The 24,217-nt window shown below is 40.6% G+C and overlaps 1 protein-coding gene across 1 annotated transcript; it reads left to right on the plus strand.

Annotated features, from left to right (window-relative positions):
- Nucleotides 1–247: 247 nt before the first annotated feature.
- Nucleotides 248–23,437, plus strand: LOC115105316 (cytosolic arginine sensor for mTORC1 subunit 2). Its single transcript, XM_029627238.2, has 9 exons — nucleotides 248–687; nucleotides 4,196–4,266; nucleotides 6,515–6,708; nucleotides 10,186–10,318; nucleotides 14,703–14,826; nucleotides 19,723–19,833; nucleotides 21,472–21,554; nucleotides 21,805–21,899; nucleotides 22,033–23,437. Exons 1-9 carry the CDS (start codon nucleotides 575–577, stop codon nucleotides 22,096–22,098), a joined length of 990 nt encoding a protein of 329 aa, XP_029483098.1. The 5' UTR covers nucleotides 248–574; the 3' UTR covers nucleotides 22,099–23,437.
- The last annotated feature ends 780 nt before the right edge of the window (nucleotides 23,438–24,217 follow it).

Genomic DNA, 24,217 nt, shown 5'->3' on the forward strand with positions numbered 1-24,217 from the left:
ATTTTAACGTCGTCACCTGTGTGGGACTTCCAACTTCGTTGGCTGAGCCCTCCCGGTGACCCTGTTGGAGTCATGTGGAACCGGGTCATCTGTAGGGATCAGTCAATCGTGAAGAAGAACATTTACCACGTCAACATGGAGAGTGCCTCCAATGGTGTTGCCCATACTGTCTGAGACTCTATTAATAGAGATACAAAGATGAGTCCTCTTTCTACCTCTATGCTCCTCCCCTTCTTTTGATTGGCAAGTTGTTTGTTTCACTGTTACCAGCTGCTGGACGATTCCAATCCCTGTCGGAGAGAAAACACGCGGACCGACAGTCCTTCTCAATTTTCTTCCTCCCTGTTTACCTCATTGTGCTTTCTTTTATTTCACCCTGCTTCTGTCTTTTGCTCTCTTTTACTCTTTTCCTAAGTGGATAACTTTTTCTTCTCCCTCCTTTGTTTTCTGCTCAGTTTCACGGTTTTTATACGCTCTAGCTATATAGCATAGGTATATTTATTTATTTTTATTAGAAAGGATATAATTTTATTTTTATTTATTTAGATGTTCGTCAAATGAGAAGACGCAAAAGATGGAGTTGCATATTTTAGAACACAGTTTGAAAGTAGCGAGTATAGCAAAAGAGGGCATTCAGATTTGCACTCATGGATTAATCAAACTCGCCTTCTTGCCCTCTAAAACAAGGTAAGTAGCTATATAGATATGAACATTTACCAAATCCGTAAAAATATAACAAACGAGTCATAAATGTGGTATTGGGCAGTAACGTTATTGAAAACTACGTGTGGGACTGGATTATGTAGCCGATCCGTGTAGCAAAACGGTGCAATTTTAGTTGTTTTCAGTACAGTTATCTTTTTTAGCTTTCAATGAAAATGCCTGCTCTGTTGTTTTTGCATGTGTCAATGTGTTCTCAGTAGCATATTATTTAAATTCAGTAGGCTATTTAGTTATGTATTAACATGTAAACGCTTTTGTAGTCCGACGTGAAGGGGGTGTGTACGTGCTTAGTTTTGAACTCTGCGGTGTTGTTTTTCGTGTGTGTGTGTAGCTGTAAAATTATCCGAGGGAGGTGGTTGCTTTGAAATCAAAATCGAACCGGCTGCGTGAGGCATTCGTATATAGGCCTACAGCCGGCATTTATGTAGTCCGCGAAGATACCGAATACATCATTTGCGATGTTGCAATCATGATATGTTAGCACCTCAAGCCATTATATCTGCTGCCGAAGAAGTGATTGCGCTTGACCGGTGGTTGTGTTCTTGACTGGAGGCTTTATGTTTTTAATTTGAATAGGCTATTAAGGTATCACAATAACAATATTAAGATCCTTATATTATTTTAACCTGGCATGATGAGGACAGGGTAGGTTATAGCCAGGATATTTTCTCATGTTCAACCTATTGCGATGGTTATACGATTATTGGAATGCCACTGAGAATATTCTCAATAGGCGTTTTGCATTCCAACAAAGATCTTTGCGTTATGACTGCACCAGGACACACGTTGAAGGCAAGTATTTTTTTGTTGTTGTGAGGATCCATACATTAAGGGCACATGGGGTTGGACAGGCCATTGGCTAGCCTATGTTGACCAACCTGTCCTCGGGGCAACTTCCTCTCCCACTTTTCAGTGACCTTTTTTGGTGTTCTCCGCTGACCCCTAAAAAAAGACTTGAAAAACAGATGTCCAGAGAATGTAATATACATTTTCATCATGGAGTGTTTTTATTTAGAAGATAACTGTCCTCATATTGGCTTTGTTGCAGCTTTAAATTCATGGCATTAATACCATTTGTGAGTCACTAATATATTTATTTATAAAGTACTTTTAGATTTGACAGTACTTTTTGTAATAGCTTAACATTTCGAGTCAAGTAAGGGTGTGTTAATTGTTCAGGGGTGTTTAACAGCCTGAAACAAACTCCTCCTAGAAGCTCCATGTGAAGTGCCTTGCATTCATATAGAATGTGAGTGATGCTGACAAAATGTGGAGCCACACAAACACAAGGGGATGGCTTGCAAGCTACTTACCACCTAGAATGTTGTTGATGGTCACAGATGCCTAAAAAAAGGTAGAGGCATGGATCAGAAAACCAGTCAGAATCTGGTGTGTCCAACATTTGCCTCATGCAGCCTGACACATCTCCTTCGCATATAATTGATCAGGCTGTTGATTGGGGCCTGTGGAATGTTGTCCCACTAATCTTTAATGGCTGTGCGAAGTTGAGGCTGGTTGCCTATACCATAACCCCACCGCCACAATGGGGCACTCTGTTCACAACATCAAACTGCTTTCCCGCACCATGCCATACTGTGGTTTTGAGGCCAGTTGGACATACTGCCAAATTCTCTAAAATGACATTGGATGTGGCTAATGTTAGAGATATGAACTTTCAATTCTCTGGCAAAAGCTCTGGTGGACATTCCTGCAGTCAGCATGCCAATTGCACGCTCCTTCAACATGAGACACCTGTGGCGTTGTGTTGTGTGGACGCCTTTACCCTATCTAACATATTTTTCAAGTTGTTCATGAGCAATGCAAGAAACAAAGTACTTCTTAGTACTACGATACTTTAATGAGGACATGGCCATGTTGCATAATACCTCAGATTCATCTAACCTTTTTCAAGATAAGAAAAGTACAAATTAGAGATCAAATGAAACAAGTATGTTCTGACAGCAGTTTCCAAATACATATGCACCAGGATTAATGAGGCAGACCTCAACTTCAAAACATCACTCTAACGTAGGGCTCTTCAACCCTGTTCTTTGGAGAGCTGCCCTCCTGTAGGTTTTTGCTCCAACCCCAGTTGTAATAATCCTCATGTGCCGGATTAGGGTTGGAGTGAAACTACAGGATGGTAGCTCTCAGGAACAGCATTTAGAGAATGGCTCTCAAAACTATCTCTAGATTAGCATCCTTTCATCAATTTAAAACCTTAAATTAACACATCCAATAGTGGAAAAGAGCCACGTCGTACTGAAGGTGAATGTAATCTTGAGTCTCCTCTTTTGTAATGGTGGTGAGACACCATTTCTCTATGCATAAGTATTAGAAAAGCTCTCCATCATGCCAACCCAAGGACACTCGAGATAAGATGACACGACAACAGGAGATGTTTGGGACAAGTAGGCCACTTCAGCATTTAGGCGATGATGCACATCATCATTCAAGAAATGACGCATGGCACCAGACTCGCTGCTTTCCACAATCGACAAGTATCAATGGTGCCCCTCGATTTAAGAGAGGTTTGGGTGAATTGAACAAGCATAGCTCATCAACCAGTGTCGCCTCTCTCCCAGAATTGTGAGCTGGTTCAGGTTTTATGATCAGCATAAATGTCTGCAGCAGCTGCTGGCAGTCTCAACTCGAGATGCATATAATTGGGTTTGTTTGCATAGACAGATGCAGGGAGCAAAAATATTTTAAAAACATCTCTCTGGTTTTGCAATTCCTCTGGCAACAAGGTTTACACAACTGCATGGAGCTCGTATCACTCATAACTGAGGAATGAAATGTAAGAAATAGCTGGATTTATTTCGAGCTGAGAAACACCACGGCATATTTCTGTGTTGTCTCTGACCCGATGGCCCTCAAATATAGCCCATATGTCATTAAATATGGTGAAAAAGAAGATATTCCGTCTTGTGATCACACAAATGGTCTGCATTGAATGTATGGGTGTGTTGCTTTCTTTCAAGATGGAACTTTGGGGGCCATGTGGGGGTCAGAGATTGTTTGGAGGCTGATTACCTTAGATTCAGACTGAGTATTTCTGTCTGACCAGGGCAAGCTGTTTTTCCTCAGCTTCCTTGGAGGTTGTACGGAAGTTTAATTGCTAATTGGTCATCATCAATGTTGGCTTGAGTAGTTGACTGAATGGTTAGTATACTCATGGGCGATAGGCATATGATATAATATTATTAATATTATATCTTATTTTTCTTCTCATGGAGCCACAATACTTTAGGCTAACAAAATGCTTTTGCTCCTCTGCATTGTTCAATGAGGTAATTTCTGGGCAAAGGGTAAAGGTTCCTTATTGCCTACAAACAGTTAACAATAACTCCTTCCCATTTTTTATAATTTAACTTAGATGATGAATATGTTCTGTTGAAAATAACTGGTGATTTACAAGTTGCATAATGAACCACGTTATTCACTGTAAAACATCCTCTTTCGTTTCCAGATGCAAATTTTTCAGTTTGACAGAAACTCCGGAGGACTATACCCTTATCGTCGACGAGGAAGGCTTCAAAGGTGGGTTTTGTAGTCTCTATCTCTGGATCTTTAAGGTTACTGTGGAAACCATGATCAGACCACAGGAAAAAAATTGTAGCCTTGTGATTTTCTCAAATGGCTCGTATCTTGACTGGCTGCTGATGTTTGATCACATATTGCGCCATCAGTTCTCCCCCCTTTGCCATTATGGGTTAACAGAGGCCAAGCTGTCACTGACTTGGCTTTGTGGTTGAGTGAGTTGAATCCATGTCATTAGACTGGTTTCCAGGGTGACCCTTGTTGGTCACCATGGATACTAGAAGCTCTGCGTGGCGAAACAGGTGCAGGTATTCTACTGTAGATTGGCTGGAAGTTTCTATTGTGCTTACCTGTATGTGAACAATTAATGGGAATGGAATTGCGCTGAGACTCAGATTTTTCACTTAAAATGTATGCCAAACAAACATTGATTTAAAAGTGTAGTAAACCATACAACTCTATTCACAAGGACTACCTCTAATGACATGGATTCAACTCACTCAACCACATTGTGTTTTTGTTATATTTTCAGTGTACGTTTACAGGAAGAACTGTGCAGATGACAACAGAATTTTGACAACAGAATCTCCCTCAGTTTGACCAATGTTTTCACACCTTGACTTTGAAAAAAATCTATTTTGGTTATTGAATTACAGTAAGTGAAGTGAATATACACCTGATAACAGAATTGCGGCAACGTAATTTCATGATGGGTCCCTAATTTGTACATCACAACAATTATGAGTATGAGTTTCTTTCTCTTCATTATTTTAATGAGATCCACCACCAAACAAGACCAAATTTGGTTGGTGTGGATTTGACCAAATCTGAACCAATCATAGAAGTTTGGACAACAGAGTACAGTACAGAACAGTAGAGTAGGGTTCAGTACATTAGTCTTCTCAACTCTAGTGTGCTCTGTTTGGGCCAAATGGGGTGAGGGGGGGGGGCATTATAATTATTCTACACTATATATAAATGTTGATATTAGTTGGCAGGGGTGTTTATGTTAACATAATGTTTTTAATGTATTTCTAGTACATTTTTCAAGAGAATCTCTGGAACTTTAGTGACTAAGTATTTTTTTAACCTCCCGCTTTGGGCTGATTGTGTCAATGTGTTACTGTGTTACCTCAATTGGCCACAATATCCCTAGTTTGAAATGGGACTCTCTTTTTTTTCTGGGAGCTGTACAAGTTCTTCCCACATGGCCAGGCCCATAGCAATACAAGTTTCCACCATATGTGTTACCGCTAGCAAGATGCACATGATGCACCCACAGCAGAGCAGAGAATCAAATCAAATTGTATTTGTCACATGTGCCGAATGCAACCTTACTGTGAAATGCTTACTTACAAGCCCTTAACCAACAGTACAGTTCAAGAAATAGTTAAGAACATATTTACTAAATAAACTAAAGTTTAAAAAAATGTAATCCAAAAGTAACACAAGAAGATGACATAACAATAACTAGGCTATTTGCAGGTGGTACTGGTACCGAGTCAATGTGCGCGGTTCACAGATTAGTCAAGGTAATTTGTAAAGTGACTATGCATAGATAATAAACAGCGAGTAGCAGCAGTGTAAAAACAGAGCGAGCAATAACTTCAACCAATGAGCTTCAGCCCCTCGCCATCTGTGTGACGCCTAGAAGAGGCACATGACGCACCCACAGCAGAGAGAGCAATAACATGGTGCACAAATCAGATTTCCGGGGAACACCTTTGGCTCGTGAGCGCTACTTTCAGAACTACTGGCAAAAAAATTATACAAAAGTACTGGAGAATCTCTTAAGACTTTTTCCCTTTCCACTTGTTTCACAATAAATCAATTTGACAATAAATCTTAGCTTTTTTTTTGCTTTGCTCTGAATTATTATTCCAATGACACTCATGAATGCAGTTTATTTATTAACAAAGGTTTCTTTCAAGGTTTTTCTCCACACATGATTGATTTTATGATGGAATAAGTAAGCATGGTCAGTCATGTGTGATGTCTTATTGTTCTGAACAATGGAGTCAGGTCTTTTTCCAAATCAGACCCCTCTCATATTAATAGGACCCAGGCTTGACGATGCCTTCTCCTGCTCATCAGCGGAGGAGAAATTCAAACAATAATCCGTAAAATAAGGGACATTTTAGAGTCCGGCGACAATGTTAGCGGCCTCATTTATCACCAAGGGGGCCACTGACAGACACGCATACATCTGGGGCCACACCTTTAACAGCATTTTCTTGTCTGATTTCAGAACTGCCCGAGTCAGAGCACCTTAGTGTCGCCGAAGCCACGTGGTTGGCTCTCAATGTGGTGTCGGGGGGTGGGAGCACCACCAACTCTCAGCCAATCGGAGTCACCAAAATAGCCAAGTCTGTCATCGCCCCCTTGGCAGACCACAACATCTCTGTGTTTATGCTGTCCACCTATCAGACGGACTTCATCCTGGTGAGTGCAGTTCCACTACAGACCTCTCTTAGCCTAATTTATACCTTACCTCAGGGGCAACTTTGATGGGGTCATAGAATGTAAGTGGCTGCAGTGGGTCTGCATTCCCATAACCATACAAACACATGCAGTCAACTGATTTGTGCAATCAATCCATTTGTACAGTTAAACTAAATGTTGGGGGCCCCACCACCTTGCTTGCAAAACATTTTTACTGCCCCCTGAGTGAACATTTTTTAGTTTTAAAGTACATTTCCTGCTATTCTACACATTTTTCCATTGGGCAGAGAGGATTTATTTTCAGTCTTACGGCTAATTTTATGCAATTCTATCCATTTTGCCATGGGGTAGAGACATTTTATTAGTTTTAAAGCTAATTTCCTGCAATTCTACACATTTGGACATGACTTATGCCATGTTAATATGACACCTGAGTGCGAGTGATTAACACAATCAATAGGGGCTCCCTGGAGGTCAGGGCCTCTGGTCATGTGCCCTGTGTCGGCCATGATAGCTGGCTAGACTAACTTACCAATAAATTTAAAAAATGTTAGCTGACATGGCTAATTGAGTTGGCTGACAAAACAAGAGGAACTGCTGATGCACGACCAAATTTCGAAATGGGGCACCTGGTGTATTCTACTATTCTAACTCTCATCAGTAAGTTGAGAGACAACTGAGTCCGTCTGTCAGCCCCCCCCCCCCCCGAAGCACAATTTTTGGAAATTTATCCGTGCCCTTCGTAGTCGACAACGCAAAACCGACAAATGGGCGCACAAAATGGTGATCCTGCGTACTAAAACTATGCAGATGTGGGCAGCTTCGCAGTTGCAAATTTGATGCAAGTACACAGGATTGGCATGTTGCGTTCTTGCATTGCATACCTACTGTGCAAATGATGCTTTAGAACTGCTGTTTTATGCCTTCCTCAACTCTGCAAGGAACACATGATATCAGCCAGCAAATTGCAAAGACATGGTTATTGGCAATTGTCATGAGTGTCATTCTCCCCTCATTTATTGATCCTCAGTCCCATTCAGTTTGAGGACATACGTTGAGCTCAATGTATTGGGGCAGTGCCTCATTTTTTGTTGTTTGGGCTCTGTACTCCAGCACCTTTTGGATTTGAAATTATATAATAACTGAGGTTAAAGTGTAGACTGTCAGCTTTTGAGTGTCTTTTCATCGGTATCGGGTGAACTGTTTAGAAATTACAGCACTTTCTACATGGTCCCCCTATTTTAGGGGGCCAAAAGTATTGGGCCAAATTCACTTAAGTTTGGTATTCCTAGTACGCAATGATTACATCAAGCTTGTGACTCTACAATCTTTTTGGATGCATTTGTGGGTTGTTTTGGTTGTTTCAGATTATTTTTTGCCCCATAGAAATGAATGGTAAATAATGTATTGTGCACATTTGAAGTTACTTTTATTGTGAATAAGAATATAATGATTACAGATAATCCTGAATAAATTGTGAATAATGATGAGTGCGAATATTTGTGTGTTTTTGTGTTTTCTCACTCATCAACTTTCTCACTCATCATTATTCATGATTAATTCAGGACTATCATTGTGTGCTAAGAATATGGGACCAAAAACTAAACTTTAATACCGTGAATTTGGCCCACTAAAATGTGGGGGACTATGTACAAAAAGTGTTCACCTGATATGAATGGAATTTAAGCTGACAATCGTTACTTTAACCTCATTGTATAATTTCAAATCCAATGCTGGAGTACAGAACCAAAATAACTTGCTGTATTTGTCAATTTAGCTGCTTATTACTGCAAGTATTACTGAACATGGTAATTTGCATTACCTGTTATGTTACCAGTGGAGAGGATTGAAGGTAGTCTGCTGTTATACATAGATAATGGAAAATGGCCTACGAAACATGCCATTTTAGTGTAGTATTCCCCTACTTGTACTTTGTGGCCTGTAACTGTTTTTCCATTTTGCTCGATATGAAAAGACAATAGCAGCTTATCTACAGTACCTCCCTGGGCGGCACTTTTTCTTTGACGAGCTGCTTAATTACACCAGTCCTTCCTCATGCCAGGCCTTTTTGGCCATAGGGAGTCTTTTTATTACCTGCTAAGAGGGGGAGAGAAGAAAACAACACAAGGTCTGCTGAATAACTGTAGCCTTTGTAAGGAAATAAAAAATAGTTGATAATCTGGCAGTAGTTATTTAAAGAGGATCAGTCTCCGGCTCAGGCTCTTGCTGGAATTCCCGGTAACATTCATGGCCACTGTTTTCCCTCCGCCAGCTGCTCCCAGCCACGGCCTAATCACTGGCTCTAAAGAAAAGGAAGAAACAACCTGCGTCTCATCCGTTTCTCTCCATTTCTCTCGCTTGCGCCCTCTGCATCAATCTGTCTACTTGTCTTGATGTCTTACTCACTCTTTCTCTGTTTCTATCTTGCATGCTTTCTTTCTCAGTCTCTGTGTATCTCTCTCCCACTGTCTGATTTTATTTGAGGCTCCGAGGAAGACCGGCCAGGCCGAGGCATCTTTTTTTTATTTAAAGAAAAAAACCCATTTTGAATGAGTATTTGCGTTACATAAACGGTAGGACCCAACCCGAATGCAGTCATTTAGAGCAGGACCCCCACCACCACCACCACTACACTGCTGATTCAAATAACCAACATAGAATTGCATGAAATGCATTAATAAAAGGCCACATATTTCCAGACCTTAGGCTACTAAAAATGTTCCCCATGTGGAGACTTCTGTAGGTGCCTCTACTGCTCTATTCCACTACTCAAATGCGACGATATGCACGCCATGCTTTATTATAAAGGTTTTATTTAAAAATTTTATGTAAAAACATTTTTAATCCCATTCTGGTACCTCAGAACACCCCAGGCCTCCCCCTCTTGCGCTCATTTTTTGTTCTTGTTCCGGTGCCTCCCGATTTTACAAATGAAGCACTGTAAGCCGCTCTGGATAACAGCGTCTGCTAAATGAAAAATGTAAATGGAACTGACACAGTAACTTTGCATTAGGCCCATATAATGGACAGCTATTTGGGGCATTTCATTTCACTTTGAAATGAGATTTTGAAGCAGAAGACAGTCTCCACCCTTTTTAAGCATTGCATTCCTTTGGGAGGTTGATGGCCCAAACCTTTTGCTAGTCAGACATGCAGTGCCTACCTAAAATGCTTTATTAATGTTTGCTGTAGCCACGGGCCCCTTTTCTTTTAGTTACACTTGAGGTGTTCAGCTAAGCAATATGCAGAGTTCTTTGGAAATTTCAGTGAATTGTTTGTTATTGGGACTCCATGGTTTCTTTTCCCTGATGAGTGCGGTTTTTGAAGTGAAAATGTGTTACTTTCTGATGTAATTAAATCAACCGTTCAAATACTATTCCGAGTTTTTATAAAACTCTTAACCTTTTAGATTTGCCGGTTGTAACAAGTGTTGTGTTTTGGTTGAGGCCTACTTGTTGATGGTGTTGTGTTTGTCAGGTTCGAGAGCGGGACCTGCCCATGGTCATGCACACCCTGTCTTCTGAGTTCACCTTGATGAGGGTGGTCAACGGAGAGACCGTAGCCGCCAACAGCCTAGGAGTCACCAACGGCTTTGTCAAGCCTAAACTTGGTAGGCACAATATACAAGACTTACATTTTAGCCCTTTTTCACATTATCGTGTGACACAAACTGTACTGTGCTTGCTCAGATGTTTACTTTTGACATTGTCCTTTACAGTACAGTTCCAGCAACTATGGGACGTAGTAACCAGGCCAGCACAGTACGGCTTGGCTCAATAGTCTGAGGATTTAGCCCAGTGTTTAGCCAAAAGTCTCCAACTTTTCTGTTTCCGGCGGACCTGCTCTGACTTTCAGCCAAAACAAGGCCCTGGGTACTTTTCAGCTCCCATTTACATAATGCCTGTGAACTTTAAACACCTTCTCACAAAGCAACAGTCTTTCTGCTCGCCACAAGTCTTTACCCAGCGAACCAAAATTGGTTCTGTGAAAGTTCCCAGAACATTTGTTCTGTCCCGTTGGGTAGGTTACTTTCTAAATGTAATCTGTAACGTTTACTACTTACCTGTCCAAAATTGTAATCCGTAGCGTAACTTTTGGATTACCCAAACTAAGTAACATAATTTAATTACCCAAACTAAGTAACATAATTTAATTACTTTCCGTTACTTTTGGATTACTTTCCCCTTAAGAGGCATTAGATGACAATGTATATTACCAATTGAATCAATTCATTTATTGCAGGTTAAATCAATGTTAGTTTACATAGCTGACCATAAATGGATGTTGCATTTTACTTTATGGGTTGGTTGTGTAGGTTTCTTCTAACCCATCACTTTCTAGTACAAATAATAATACAAGGCTATAATATCCCTTGATCTTCAAGAATAGGACTCGGAAATATAGAGTAGCCAACTTGTTTTACCTGAGCATAACCCAAAAACGAAGGACTTATTAGCTTTCTCTGTTTATCTTGTTGTCATGGAGGACTGATTGGACTCATTGCTTTGAGTTGAAAAATAAATGCTTCTCTATGGAATGGCATGCTTTGAGCACAAGGCCAACCGAAAAATGCTATTTGCATGTGAAAAAATGTATTATAATGAACAAAAATATATAAACGCAACATGTAAAGTGTTGGTCCAATGTTTCATGAGCTGACATAAAATATCCCTACGCACAAAAGGCTTATTTCTCTCAAATGTTGTTCATAAATCTGTTTACATCTCTGTTAGTGAGCATTTCTCCGTTGCCAAGATTATCCATCCACCTGACAGGTGTGGCATATCAAGAAGCTGATTAAACAACACAATCATTACACAGGCGCACCTTGTGCCGGGGACAATAAAAGGCCACTCTAAAATGTGCAGTTTTGTCACAAAACACACTACCACAGATGTCTCAAGTTTTGAGGGAGCTTGCAATTGGCATAAACAACATGTTAGAACTATTGCATTCCATGCCTCTGAAGGCCATATTAAGCACAAGTGCGATTTCATGTTATTTTTTTTCAGGAGGGGATGCTACATGCAGCTATTTACATGTTGTACACAAAGTAATTGATCAACATGTTCATACAAACTCGCAGATAGTTTTTTTTGCCGCAATGCAAAACTCAAGTGAGGAGTTGCATGTAGCTAGCTAGGCAGCATATCAAACAAACGCAAGACACAGACCCACAGTCTAATGTAATGTTTTTTTCATCATCATTGAAAACATTGGCTTACAACAGACAGAAGGTTGTAGCCTTAATGGCCTGGAATGTTTGTTCAAATCGCCACTGGGTTTTTGTTTCAGCTGTCCAGAAATAGACTACAGCGTCATGGTTCAGAAGCAATGATCTATACACCAGCTGACTGACAGAGGGCGCTGTTTTGACGACACTGAACCTCCATCTTGGCACTGTTTAAAAATAATTATAATATGTTTGGGGTCACTCACGATTTAACAAACTAAGCACTGAACACAGGTAGTAGTCTAGACTAGTTAACCATCACATACTAAAATATCCACACAAGCCAGCTAGCCGTAGATTATGAAATATTATGAAGTTATTATTTAAGAGCATTGAAAATAAAATTATTTAGCTAGCTAACTATTAGATGGCCTACCTTTTCCTGATGTCAATTATGTATTTAGGAGGCTTGCTTACCATTTGTGATTTTAGTCCTAATTTGGACTCCTCTTCCAAGAGTCGTTAATGAGTGGAAAGTAGTTTGCTTTCCTCGTTGGGGTGCCCTTTTTTTTTTCTCCTTTTTAGCACTTGTCCCCTGAAAGGTCTGTGCACGGCCGAGGTTGTCTCAATGATAGTTGGGATATGCAAAAAACACATTTCCATTTCACACCTCACACTCATACAGCTTACCCATTTGTACATGCAGTGAAACAAGACAAATATATATAAGAACCCCTTATTTGACCTTTTTGTGTGTTCTAAAAATATTTGTACATTATTACACTGAACAAAAAATATAAACATCATGCAACAATTTCAAAGATTCTACTGAGTTACAGTTCGTATAAGAGAATCAGTCAATTTAAATAAATCCATTGATTATGGCCTGTGGAATGTTGTCCCACTTACCTTCAATGGCTGTGTGAAGTTGCTGGATATTGGTGGGAACTGAAAAACTGTTATACTCGTCGATCCAGAGCATCCCGAACATGCTCAATGGGTGACATGTCTGGTGAGTATGCAAGCCGGGACATTTTCAGCTTTCAGGAATTGTGTACAGTTATTTGAGACATGGGGGCGTGCATTATCATGCTGAAACATGAAGTTATGGCGGTGGATGAATGGCACGACAATGGGCCTCAGGATCTCGTCACGGTATCGCTGTGCATTCAAATTTCCGTTGATAAAATGCATTTGTGTTTGTTGTCTAGCTTATTCCTGCCCATACCCCTTCCTCCACCATGAGGCACTCTTTTCACAACATCGACATCAGCAAACCGCCCACCCTCACAACACCATCTGCACTGTACAGTTGAAATCGGGATTCATCAGTGAACAACACACTTCTACTACGTGCCAGCGGCCGTCGAAGTTGAGCATTTGCCCACTAAAGTTGGTTACGACGCCGAACTGCAGTCAGGTCAAGACCCTGGTGAGGACAACGAGCATGCAGATGAGCTTCCCTGAGACTGTTTCTGACAGTTTGTGCAGAAATTCTTCGGTTGCGCAAACCCAGTTTCATCAGCTGTCGAGGTGGCTGGTCTGGGATGTTCCCGCAGGTGAAGAGGCCTGATGTGGAGGTCCTTGGCTGGCATGGTTACACATGGTCTGCCGTTGTGAGGCCGGTTGCACGTACTGCCAAATTCTCTAAAACGACATTGAAGGTGGCTTATGGTAGAGAAATTAACATGTATTTCTCTGGCAAAAGCTCTGGTGGACATCCCTGCAGTCAGTATGCCAATTGCAGGCTCCCTCAACTTGAGACATCTCTGGCATTTTAGTGGCCTTTTGTCCCCAGCACAAGGTGCACCAGTGTCATGATCATGCTGTTTAATCAACTTCTTGATATGCCACATCTGTCAGGTGGATGGATTATCTTGGCAAAGGAGAAAATGCTGACTAACAGGGATGTAAACAGAATTGTGCAAAAACATTTGAGAGAAGTAAGATTTTTGTGTGTATTAAACATTTCTGGGATTTTTTAAAATTTCAGCTCATGAAACATTGGTCCCACACTTTAACTTAATGTTTGTTCTGTGTACATTACCTGAAAACCTAATGAGAAAGTTTCGGGAATGTTGTGGTGGTGGTTCGATGGTGTGCACAACATTTTGGTGATCGTTAGAACATTCCAAGGATATTTCATTTTTTATTTTATTCTGAAGGTGAAAAAAAAGTTTTTTGAAAGTTTTTGAAATGTTTTCCTGATGTTAGATTAAACCCAATATCACTAGAGCTTACATTAACCACTGGTGACTGATGTGGGGGTAAGTTGCAGTGGAAAAGCACCACTAGACTCTGATACAGTAATGCCTACTTGGTTTCAGGTTATGCTTTGGGATTTCTCTGATACAAATTGAATTGTATTTCATCCCCTGAATAAGAATATTGCTGAGACTCCCTGATAGGATTTTGCTGTTATGATGCAGCCTGTCAAACTGAATGTAGCATGGCTGTTATAATGCGTTCTCATCTTGACATGTTTCAAGGCTGACTGACATGTTTGTTAAGAGTAAGTCAATCCAGCACCTGCTGTCAAGGTTCTGCCTCAGAACAGAGGCCCTGAGAACACAGTCCGATATGGCAGGCAGAACATCTGTTCCTTATCCATCAAGTCAACCTCTTGCTGGTTGAGGGATTTTGTTGCCTAGATTTCTCCTTAGGTGACATTTGATGGGTAGTAGGGATCAGCCATTTTTGTAAAAGCATTGGAAATGTCCTCTTTCAAAACTGAGTGAGACATAAAATAGTTGAATGCATATATATTCACAACTCCCAGTATCATATTAATAAAAGCACATGTTTTCTCACTCGCTCACAGTGCCCCGTCCCATCATCCACCCTCTGTCCAGCCCCAGTAACATGTTCTGTGTGACCAGCCTGGACCCGGACACATTGCCCTCGGTGGCCACCCTGCTCATGGACGTCATGTTCTACTCAGGCGGGTAAGGACCCTCTCCTAAGCACTCCTCCTGTTTCACATATGGCTGTCACCAGAGGCCATCTGCCGGCTCTTTTTAAGAGACTATCATACACACACACACACACACAGCCACGGGAGCACTTAGCTGTTCAAGTTCAGACCATTTGTTTAAAAAAAAGGAAGTCTAAAACCTAGGAAGATGGTTAGACTTGAGCAGGGGCTGTCGTAAGATGGTTATGCTGCTGTTAGTAGGCAAGACAAACAAATTTTCATGATTTCACTAAAATCAAAACACCATAGCATGTTTTTGGGCTTATTCAGTAGGTTTTACCTGATTTAAGTAGAATCCTGTTGAAAATGATACTGTTGCTGCTTCCTGTTGTCATGGATTTTTAAAATTAATAGCCAAGTGTCTCAAAACCAGTTTTAAATGTTCAAAATCATAATCAATATGCTGAAATAAGGTGTGATATGTTGAAGAGACATAAAAATGACTCCCAACACACGTGTCTCACTTGTTTTGCTAAAATAGTACCTTAACTGCTCACGCACCAATATTTTCCAAGCGGTCACTCTTGACTGAAATTGATTAGTTTGTTCTACTGTAATCAATAGTGTGCGCAAATTGATCACTCACATCCATATTGTATGGAAATCATTTTAACTGGGAAAATAACCGCGGCGACATGTAGTGCTTGCTTTTCTAACAGACAAACCTCAAAGAACTTGAGATGAGAAGCATATATGAAAGCCATTTGTCAACTTCTCTTTCGTTTGTAGGAGGAACACTCAAATCCTCTCACCACCGTCCTTTGTTAAATGACTGCTGCTACTGACAGGCGCATTTTACGAAAATACTAGTACTAAACCAAAGATATTAATCTGTTTTTATTAATCGATTTTTGTGAAATTGTGATGACTATAAACTTTCATAGTATCATCACCAATCGTTGGGGGAAAGGATGTATTTCCTGTAACAAGTGTGCTGAAAAGATTAGCCTGTTTTATGTAGTAACACATTCTGTGGGGCAGTATTAATGTAGCTTGGATGAATAAGGTACCCAGAGTAAACTGTCTGCTACTCAGGCCCAGTTTCTAATATATGCATATTATTAGATTTGGATAGAAAACACTCTGAAGTTCCTAAAACTGTTTGAATGATGTCTGTGGGGTAAAAACCTGCCATATGAGTTATTTGGACATAAATGACGGACATTATCGAACAAAACAAACATTTGTGGAACTGGGATTCCTGGGAGTGCATTATGATGAAGATCATCAAGGTAAGTGAATATAATGCCATTTCTGACTTCTGACTACACAATATGGCGTATATCTGTTTTGGTCTCTGAGCGCTGTACTCCGATTATAGCATGGTGTGCTTTTTCGGTAAAGCTTTTTTGAAATCTGACACAGCGGTTGCATTAAGGAGAAGTGCATCTGTAATTCCAAGCATAATAGTTGTATCTTTTATCAATGGTAATGAGTATTTCTGTAAATTGATGTGGCTCTCTGCAAAATCACCGGATGTTTTGGAACTACTGAACGTAACACTCCAATGTATACTGAGATTTTTTGATATAAATATGAACTTTATCGAACATAATATACATGAAGTCCTATGAGTGTCATCTAATGAAGATCATCAAAGGTTAGTGCTTTTTGTGATTCTTCTCTTTGGCTGGAAAAAAGGCTGTGTTTTTTTGTGACTTGGCTCTGACTTAACAATCATTTGGTTTGCTTTCGTTGTAAAGCCTTTTTGAAATTGGACACTGTGGTGGGATTAACAAGAAGTGTATCATTAAAATGTTGTAAAATACTTGTATGTTTTGAGGAATTTTAATTATGGGATTTCTGTTTTGATTTTGGCGCCCTGCATTTTCACTGGCTGTCATATCGATCCCGTTAGCGGGATCTCAGCCCAAAGAGGTTGTATTAAGCTAATTTCCTTATCTGTCAATCATTTTATGTTTAGATTTAGGATGATGGTAATGAAGCACTTTTTTTTACAAGAATTACAGCTATTTCTTATTACTTAAATCATGGAGAGTTTTAAAATGCTCCTTAACACAATTGAACTGGGCGCAAATTTTATTTCAATATTTATTTTATTTTCAATATTTGTATAATTAGAAGGCTGACGTGTGTGTGTATTCCCTACCTTTTAATAATATTTCCCCTAATGTTATTAGCCTAACTCTTATTTTATTGTTGCTTCTTTCCTGCCTTGCTTTCAAAAGTTACATTTTATATAGGTTTTGTTGTCCTTGTCTTCATCATTCTAATGACATCCTTGAATAATATAGGACTAGAATTAGATGCAGAAGGCTTATACTTCTTCTCGCAAAGATCGAATGGTTATGGGTCTGAATAAATAACTGCAATAGCCTACCGCACCACCATCGCATGTTCGCTCTTCTTTCAAACAACCCATGAGTTCTATTGGCTGCTGTATTTAACATCCAGCTTAAAATAGTCCCTTTTCGAATTGTCTATTGGTGTTAGAAATGCAAAAAAACATTTTCTTCCCAACAAGCTATTCTAGTCTAGCTTTTCTTGCATGGGACTCGGAGCGAAGGAGTGTTTATATATATATATATATAATGGAGTTGATGGAGAGAGACTGTGACAGTGTTTAAATATATATACAGTGCCTTGCGAAAGTATTCGGCCCCCTTGAACTTTGCGACCTTTTGCCACATTTCAGGCTTCAAACATAAAGATATAAAACTGTTTTTTTGTGAAGAATCAACAAGTGGGACACAATCATGAAGTGGAACGATATTTATTGGATATTTCAAACTTTTTTAACAAATCAAAAACTGAAAAATTGGGCGTGCAAAATTATTCAGCCCCTTTACTTTCAGTGCAGCAAACTCTCTCCAGAAGTTCAGTGAGGATCTCTGAATGATCCAATGTTGACCTAAATGACTAATGATGATAAATACAATCCACCTGTGTGTAATCAAGTCTCCGTATAAATGCACCTGCACTGTGATAGTCTCAGAGGTCCGTTAAAAGCGCAGAGAGCATCATGAAGAACAAGGAACACACCAGGCAGGTCCGAGATACTGTTGTGAAGAAGTTTAAAGCCGGATTTGGATACAAAAATATTTCCCAAGCTTTAAACATCCCAAAGAGCACTGTGCAAGCGATAATATTGAAATGGAAGGAGTATCAGACCACTGCAAATCTACCAAGACCTGGCCGTCCCTCTAAACTTTCAGCTCATACAAGGAGAAGACTGATCAGAGATCCAGCCAAGAGGCCCATGATCACTCTGGATGAACTGCAGAGATCTACAGCTGAGGTGGGAGACTCTGTCCATAGGACAACAATCAGTCGTATATTGCACAAATCTGGCCTTTATGGAAGAGTGGCAAGAAGAAAGCCATTTCTTAAAGATATCCATAAAAAGTGTTGTTTAAAGTTTGCCACAAGCCACCTGGGAGACACACCAAACATGTGGAAGAAGGTGCTCTGGTCAGATGAAACCAAAATGGAACTTTTTGGCAACAATGCAAAACGTTATGTTTGGCGTAAAAGCAACACAGCTCATCACCCTGAACACACCATCCCCACTGTCAAACATGGTGGTGGCAGCATCATGGTTTGGGCCTGCTTTTCTTCAGCAGGGACAGGGAAGATGGTTAAAATTGATGGGAAGATTGATGGAGCCAAATACAGGACCATTCTGGAAGAAAACCTGATGGAGTCTGCAAAAGACCTGAGACTGGGACGGAGATTTGTCTTCCAACAAGACAATGATCCAAAACATAAAGCAAAATCTACAATGGAATGGTTCAAAAATAAACATAACCAGGTGTTAGAATGGCCAAGTCAAAGTCCAGACCTGAATCCAATCGAGAATCTGTGGAAAGAACTGAAAACTGCTGTTCACAAATGCTCTCCATCCAACCTCACTGAGCTCGAGCTGTTTTGCAAGGAGGAATGGGAAAAAATGTCAGTCTCTCGATGTGCAAAACTGATAGACATACCCCAAGCGACTTACAGCTGTAATCGCAGCAAAAGGTGGCGCTACAAAGTATTAACTTAAGGGGGCTGAATAATTTTGCACGCCCAATTTTTCAGTTTTTGATTTGTTAAAAAAGTTTGAAATATCCAATAAATGTCGTTCCACTTCATGATTGTGTCCCACTTGTTGTTGATTCTTCACAAAAAAATACAGTTGTATATCTTTGTTTGAAGCCTGAAATGTGGCAAAAGGTCGCAAAGTTCAAGGGGGCCGAATACTTTCGCAAGACACTGTATATAATGGAGTTGATGGAGAGAGACTGACAGTGCTCGCACGTGCACTGATTTAATGCAACAATATTAGAGTGATGGGCTTTTAATTATTTATTTTTATAATAAAAAAAAGATCTTTACAATTAAAAAAATTAGGTGAGATGAGTAAATTAGACTCGCATTTGATCTTTACATTAATGTCACAGGCTATGCTGCAGCAATGTAGGTCTACCTGTCACAAGAAACAAGGTTACCATGATGGGTCTACATGCATTGTGAAATGCGCTCCATACTGAGATGGGTTATTTGTTCCCACCCTGAGCTTTGATGATTCATCTTGCAGTGGCCGTAGAGAAGACTGATTTAGACCTCGTATGTCATTTTAAAAGTACAATTTTGTGCCGTGCTGTTCATATAAATGTATTATAATTTACCAGTTTCTCAGTTATTTATCCCGGGAAAGGGAGGGATTTTGGGTGGTAAATCTCGGTAATTGGGTTCCAGGCGTACAACCCTAGTCCCTATTGTTAGGATTAGACTGTAAAAGTGGTGAAAAGTTTGACAAGCAGACCACTTGACATGATGATGATGATGTTGGAACGGGGTTTTGGTCAGGACCGAATGTAGTTGAAAGATGGTTCGATTTGACTTGTATCTCTTTCTATTACAGGATAAAGGAGCCTGGAGCATCTAGTGAGGACACTGGACACATCCGCTTCTTCTCTTTCTCTCTGATTGAGGGCTACATCTCTCTCGTCATGGACGAGCAGACGACACAGCGGTGGGTGCTTTCCTCTGGTCCTGCCATTCTTTTTTTCAACTGGTTATGGTGTCTTACCGTCAAAGGCAACTGCTGTCAATTTGGAGTTTAGAGTCATCTGTGGACAACTTTTATTTGCTGGGTTTGCTGCTGGGTTATTGGGAAACAAACATAGATAATCATAAAGGGTTTACAAATAAAGAAGGTCATGTAGAGGTAACCCGAACAGCTGCATTACTAATCACATGTGGATTGAACGAAAGGATTACAGTACCACTACATTAGTAGCTACAATATATTTACAAAATTATGTGGACATCCCTTTTAATTAGTGGATTTGGCTATTTCAGCCACACACTTTGCTGACAGGTGTAAAAAATCGAGCACACAGCCATGCTATTTCCATAGGCAAACATTGGCAGTAGAATGGCCTTACTCACGAGCGCCGTGACTTTCAACTTGGCACCGTCATAGGATGCCACCTTTCCAACAAATTTATGCCCTGCTAGAGCGGGCCCTGGTCAACTGTGCCTGCTGTTATTTTGAAGTGGAAATGTATAGGAGCAACAACGGCTCAGCCGTGAAGTGCTAGGCCACACAAGCTCACAGAACGGGACTGCGGAGTGCTGAAGCGTGTTTTTAAAAAAAAAAGCAACTTCAGCAGAGTAAGTGTTCGTCAGGAGCTTCGTGAAATGGGTTTCCGTGGCCGAGCAGTCACACACAAGCCTAAGATCACCATGCGCAATGCCAAGCGTCGGCTGGAGTGGTGTAAAGCCTTCCGCCAAGCTCGCCCCCTACTCCGGAGCAGTCGAAACGCATTCTTTGGAGTGAAGGCAGTCCAACGGACAAATCTGGGTTTGGCAAATGCAAGGAGAACGCTGCCTGCCCCAATGAATAGTGGCAACTGTAAAGTTTGGCGAGGAGGAATAAGGGTCTGCTGCTGTTTATTCATGGTTCCAGTGAAGGGAAATCTAAATGCTATAGCATACAATGACATTCTAGACGATTCTATTCTTCCACCTTTGTGGAAACAGTTTGGGGAAGGCCCTCTCCTGTTTCAGCATGACAATGCACCCGTGCACAAAACAATGTCCATACAGAAATGATTTTTTGAGATCGGTGTGGAAGAACTTGACTGGCCTGCACAGAGCCCTGACCTCAACCCCATTGAACACCTTAGGGATGAATTGGAACGCCGGCTGAGAGCCAGGCCTAATCGCCTAACATCAGTGCCCGACCTCAGTAATACTCTTGTGGCTGAAAGGAAGCAAGTCCCTGCAGCAATGTTCCAACATCTAGTGGAAAGCTTTCTGAAGAGTGGAGGCTGTTATAGCAGCAAAGGGGGACCAACTCAATTAATGCCCATGTTTTTGGAATGAGATGTTCGACAAGCAGGTGTCCACATACTTTTGATCATATGTACTTTATCATGGGCTTGTCCTACATTGACAAGGTATCCCTTATATAGGTCAGTGGTGTCTCGAAGCTATGAAGAGGGACGATAAGTGGATCAGGCTTTTAGCACTTCTGAAGTGATGTATTTTTCACCATAGCACGTAGGGCAACCACTGACCTACAATCTGAATTTGACCAAATCATTATTTTTTATGTTATTGCTATAGATTGAATGAGTATGTGCATTCATTTTCTCCCTCCTAGGTTTCCCAACAATGTCCTCTTCACTAGTGCTTCAGGGGAGCTTTGGAAAATGGTTCGCATTGGAGGACAGCCTTTAGGATTTGGTAAGTAGGACAGTTTTTTTTTCTCAGGTTGGTTTCCACAGGTCTAACACTGTGCAGAGTACACATCACCAGTAGACACTGTTTGATGCGTGTGTCATTTGGCGAAGATTCTGAAAAACCTCTAACTGTGATGCCAATCAGAATATTACTTGGCAATGTGAGGAATGCATTAAATGCCCAGATACCCCTCATTTCTGAAAGAAATATCTGATATTCATGGATGTGTTCTTTATTCTTATTGCCTTGTCAGACGAGTGTGGTATCGTGGCACAAATATCGGAACCCCTGGCGACTGCTGACATTCCAGCTTATTACATCAGTACCTTCAAGTTCGACCATGCCCTGGTGAGCGATGGTTTACAACTCTCCACCCTCTCTGTATCTCTTTCTCTCTCCGTTTGTATGGTAAATTGTAGAGGTCAGTTTAAACTGGAGCTTTTGGAATAATGATTTAACCCCGCCCTCCTATGTCTCATAGGTCCCAGAAGAAAACATCCAGAGTGTGATTGGAGCTTTGAGGACCAATGAGAGCGCAGGACAGTGAAGGCGAGGTGGAAAGAGACCGTGGAACGAGCAATTTATCATGTCAAACTCTTACAAAAAAAAAGTGCCAAGAGGGTAATGCAAAGCTTGAGTCGTGTAGACGGACGACTGTGTGTGCGTGCGTGCGTGTGTAGACATGCTTTGTACAACGACCAGCAATGTGTCCCTCCTATTCTGGGACGGTTCCAACTACACTCCAAACCACACCCGCCACTCCCTTGAGCATCCACTCTTACCCCAAACAACATCCACCTCTTTGGGGACCCAAAGCAAGAGTGACTGCAGTGTTTTTTCTTTTCTCTCGCTCTATTTCTTTCTCCTCTTCCTTCCCCTCAGACCATTTCACCATGGCAATATGACCTACCGAATTTGGGCCTATTTCTTCGACACCAGCCCCTGAGATACTGCAAAGCGGCCCTCACCTCCTTTTACTCTTCATGTGTCACCCACGCGGTCCATGACTGCCTATAGTGATAGGTGTTGCTTTAGTATACCAGACTTTCCTTCCTAACTTTACATTGTTTTTCGCAAGCTGCTCTTTCCATAACCATCATACTGTATTAGTTACCAGTCCTCTTATGGAAAGAAAGAGAATGTACTTTACAAACAATTATCAATATTTCCATTATTCTTTGTATTTATTTTTCTCAGTGCCAAGAGGTTTTGAAGGCCTTGACCGATGCCTTGTCTAATGCTCAGCGTGTGTGCAATTTCAGATCAGATTTTGTCAGATGGGGAAATGAGACTGGTGAATGTTGCTCTGTTCTGGTGATGAGCGTGAAATGACATTTACTGATGAATCGCAGAGCCACTGATCTATAGAACATATCATATAAATAGTCTAGTCTATATATATGCCAATTTTCATGTAGTTTCGGGAGAACTAGGTTATCTTTTTGCGTTGAGTGCCACACCATGCCTGACTCCAAACCGGTCCTTTACCACAAACTAGAATAATAACTTCAACGCTAGTAAAGCCAGCGTGGTGAAGTGGTAGGGGCCTTGTCATTTATTCTGTTGTGAATGTTTTTTTGTGGTCGTGGCTCATTGAACCAGCCCTGCAACCCTGTTGTCAGTTTAGGCAATCATCCCCCACCCCAGTCTGCACTTTAATACAGGTCCCTCATTCTGACCTGCTATACTGATGTGAAAACAGAGGAAGGCTTATTTTATCCTTGAAGGATTTCTTGATATGTAGACTTTTGTTGGTCTTAAACCATTGGTGGGTATTATATTCTCTGTCAAGCAAAAGCTTTCTTCGGTTATACAGAAACCATGTATTTATCAGTGTTAACATAAAGGGTGACATTTCTTCTGATAAAGAAAGTTATTTGTTTTCAGCTTGTAGTGTGTTTGGTTTCGCAAGTCCCTCAACTTGAATCTGTACCGTTTTTTGTTTTGTCTCCATTTCTAACATTAGTCCACCAGACCCGTAACCTATTCAAAACCACTTTTGATTCAAACCATATCAGAAATTATAAGACCGTTATCCTAATTTAGACGAATAGATTCTGACAGGAACGTGCAGCTTTCAGCAATTATGTAATTTCATATTTACATCATTGGTTGAGTTAACACCTACGCTTATACCTGGTGCTAACATGGGTCCTTTATCCTGATCTTGTCTGCATACACTTTAATAGCATGTGTAGATGCATTTCTGGAAATGTGGGCACAATCAGAATGTAGACAAGATCAGCACAAAGGACCCATTTTAGCAACAGGTATAAACGGGGCTTCTGATTTAATGTGATGGGATGGAATGTAAACTTGTATGCATTGGGAGCTGCTGTTGGGAGTCATTGTATTGAGCTAAATGCTGTACTACTATTGGCTTATTACTCCAGAATCTTTTATTTGGCAGGGCTAGGTTTCCCCACTACAATACACCCCGCTTATAACAATCGAAAGCGATAGATTGAAGTGGTCAAAAACTGAGATCGAATCGTTCTTATTACTTACAATGTGCATTCAGAAATTATTCAAACCCCTTGACTTTTTCCACATTTTCTTACGTTAGCCTTATTTTAAATTCTTTAAAAAAAGATGTTCTCAATCTACTTAAGCAAAACGTTTTTTTAGAAATGTTTGCAAATGCATTGAAAATTCAGTTGAAGTAG

This window comes from Oncorhynchus nerka, linkage group LG22, assembly GCF_034236695.1.
Source record: "Oncorhynchus nerka isolate Pitt River linkage group LG22, Oner_Uvic_2.0, whole genome shotgun sequence".
NCBI lineage: Eukaryota > Metazoa > Chordata > Actinopteri > Salmoniformes > Salmonidae > Oncorhynchus > Oncorhynchus nerka.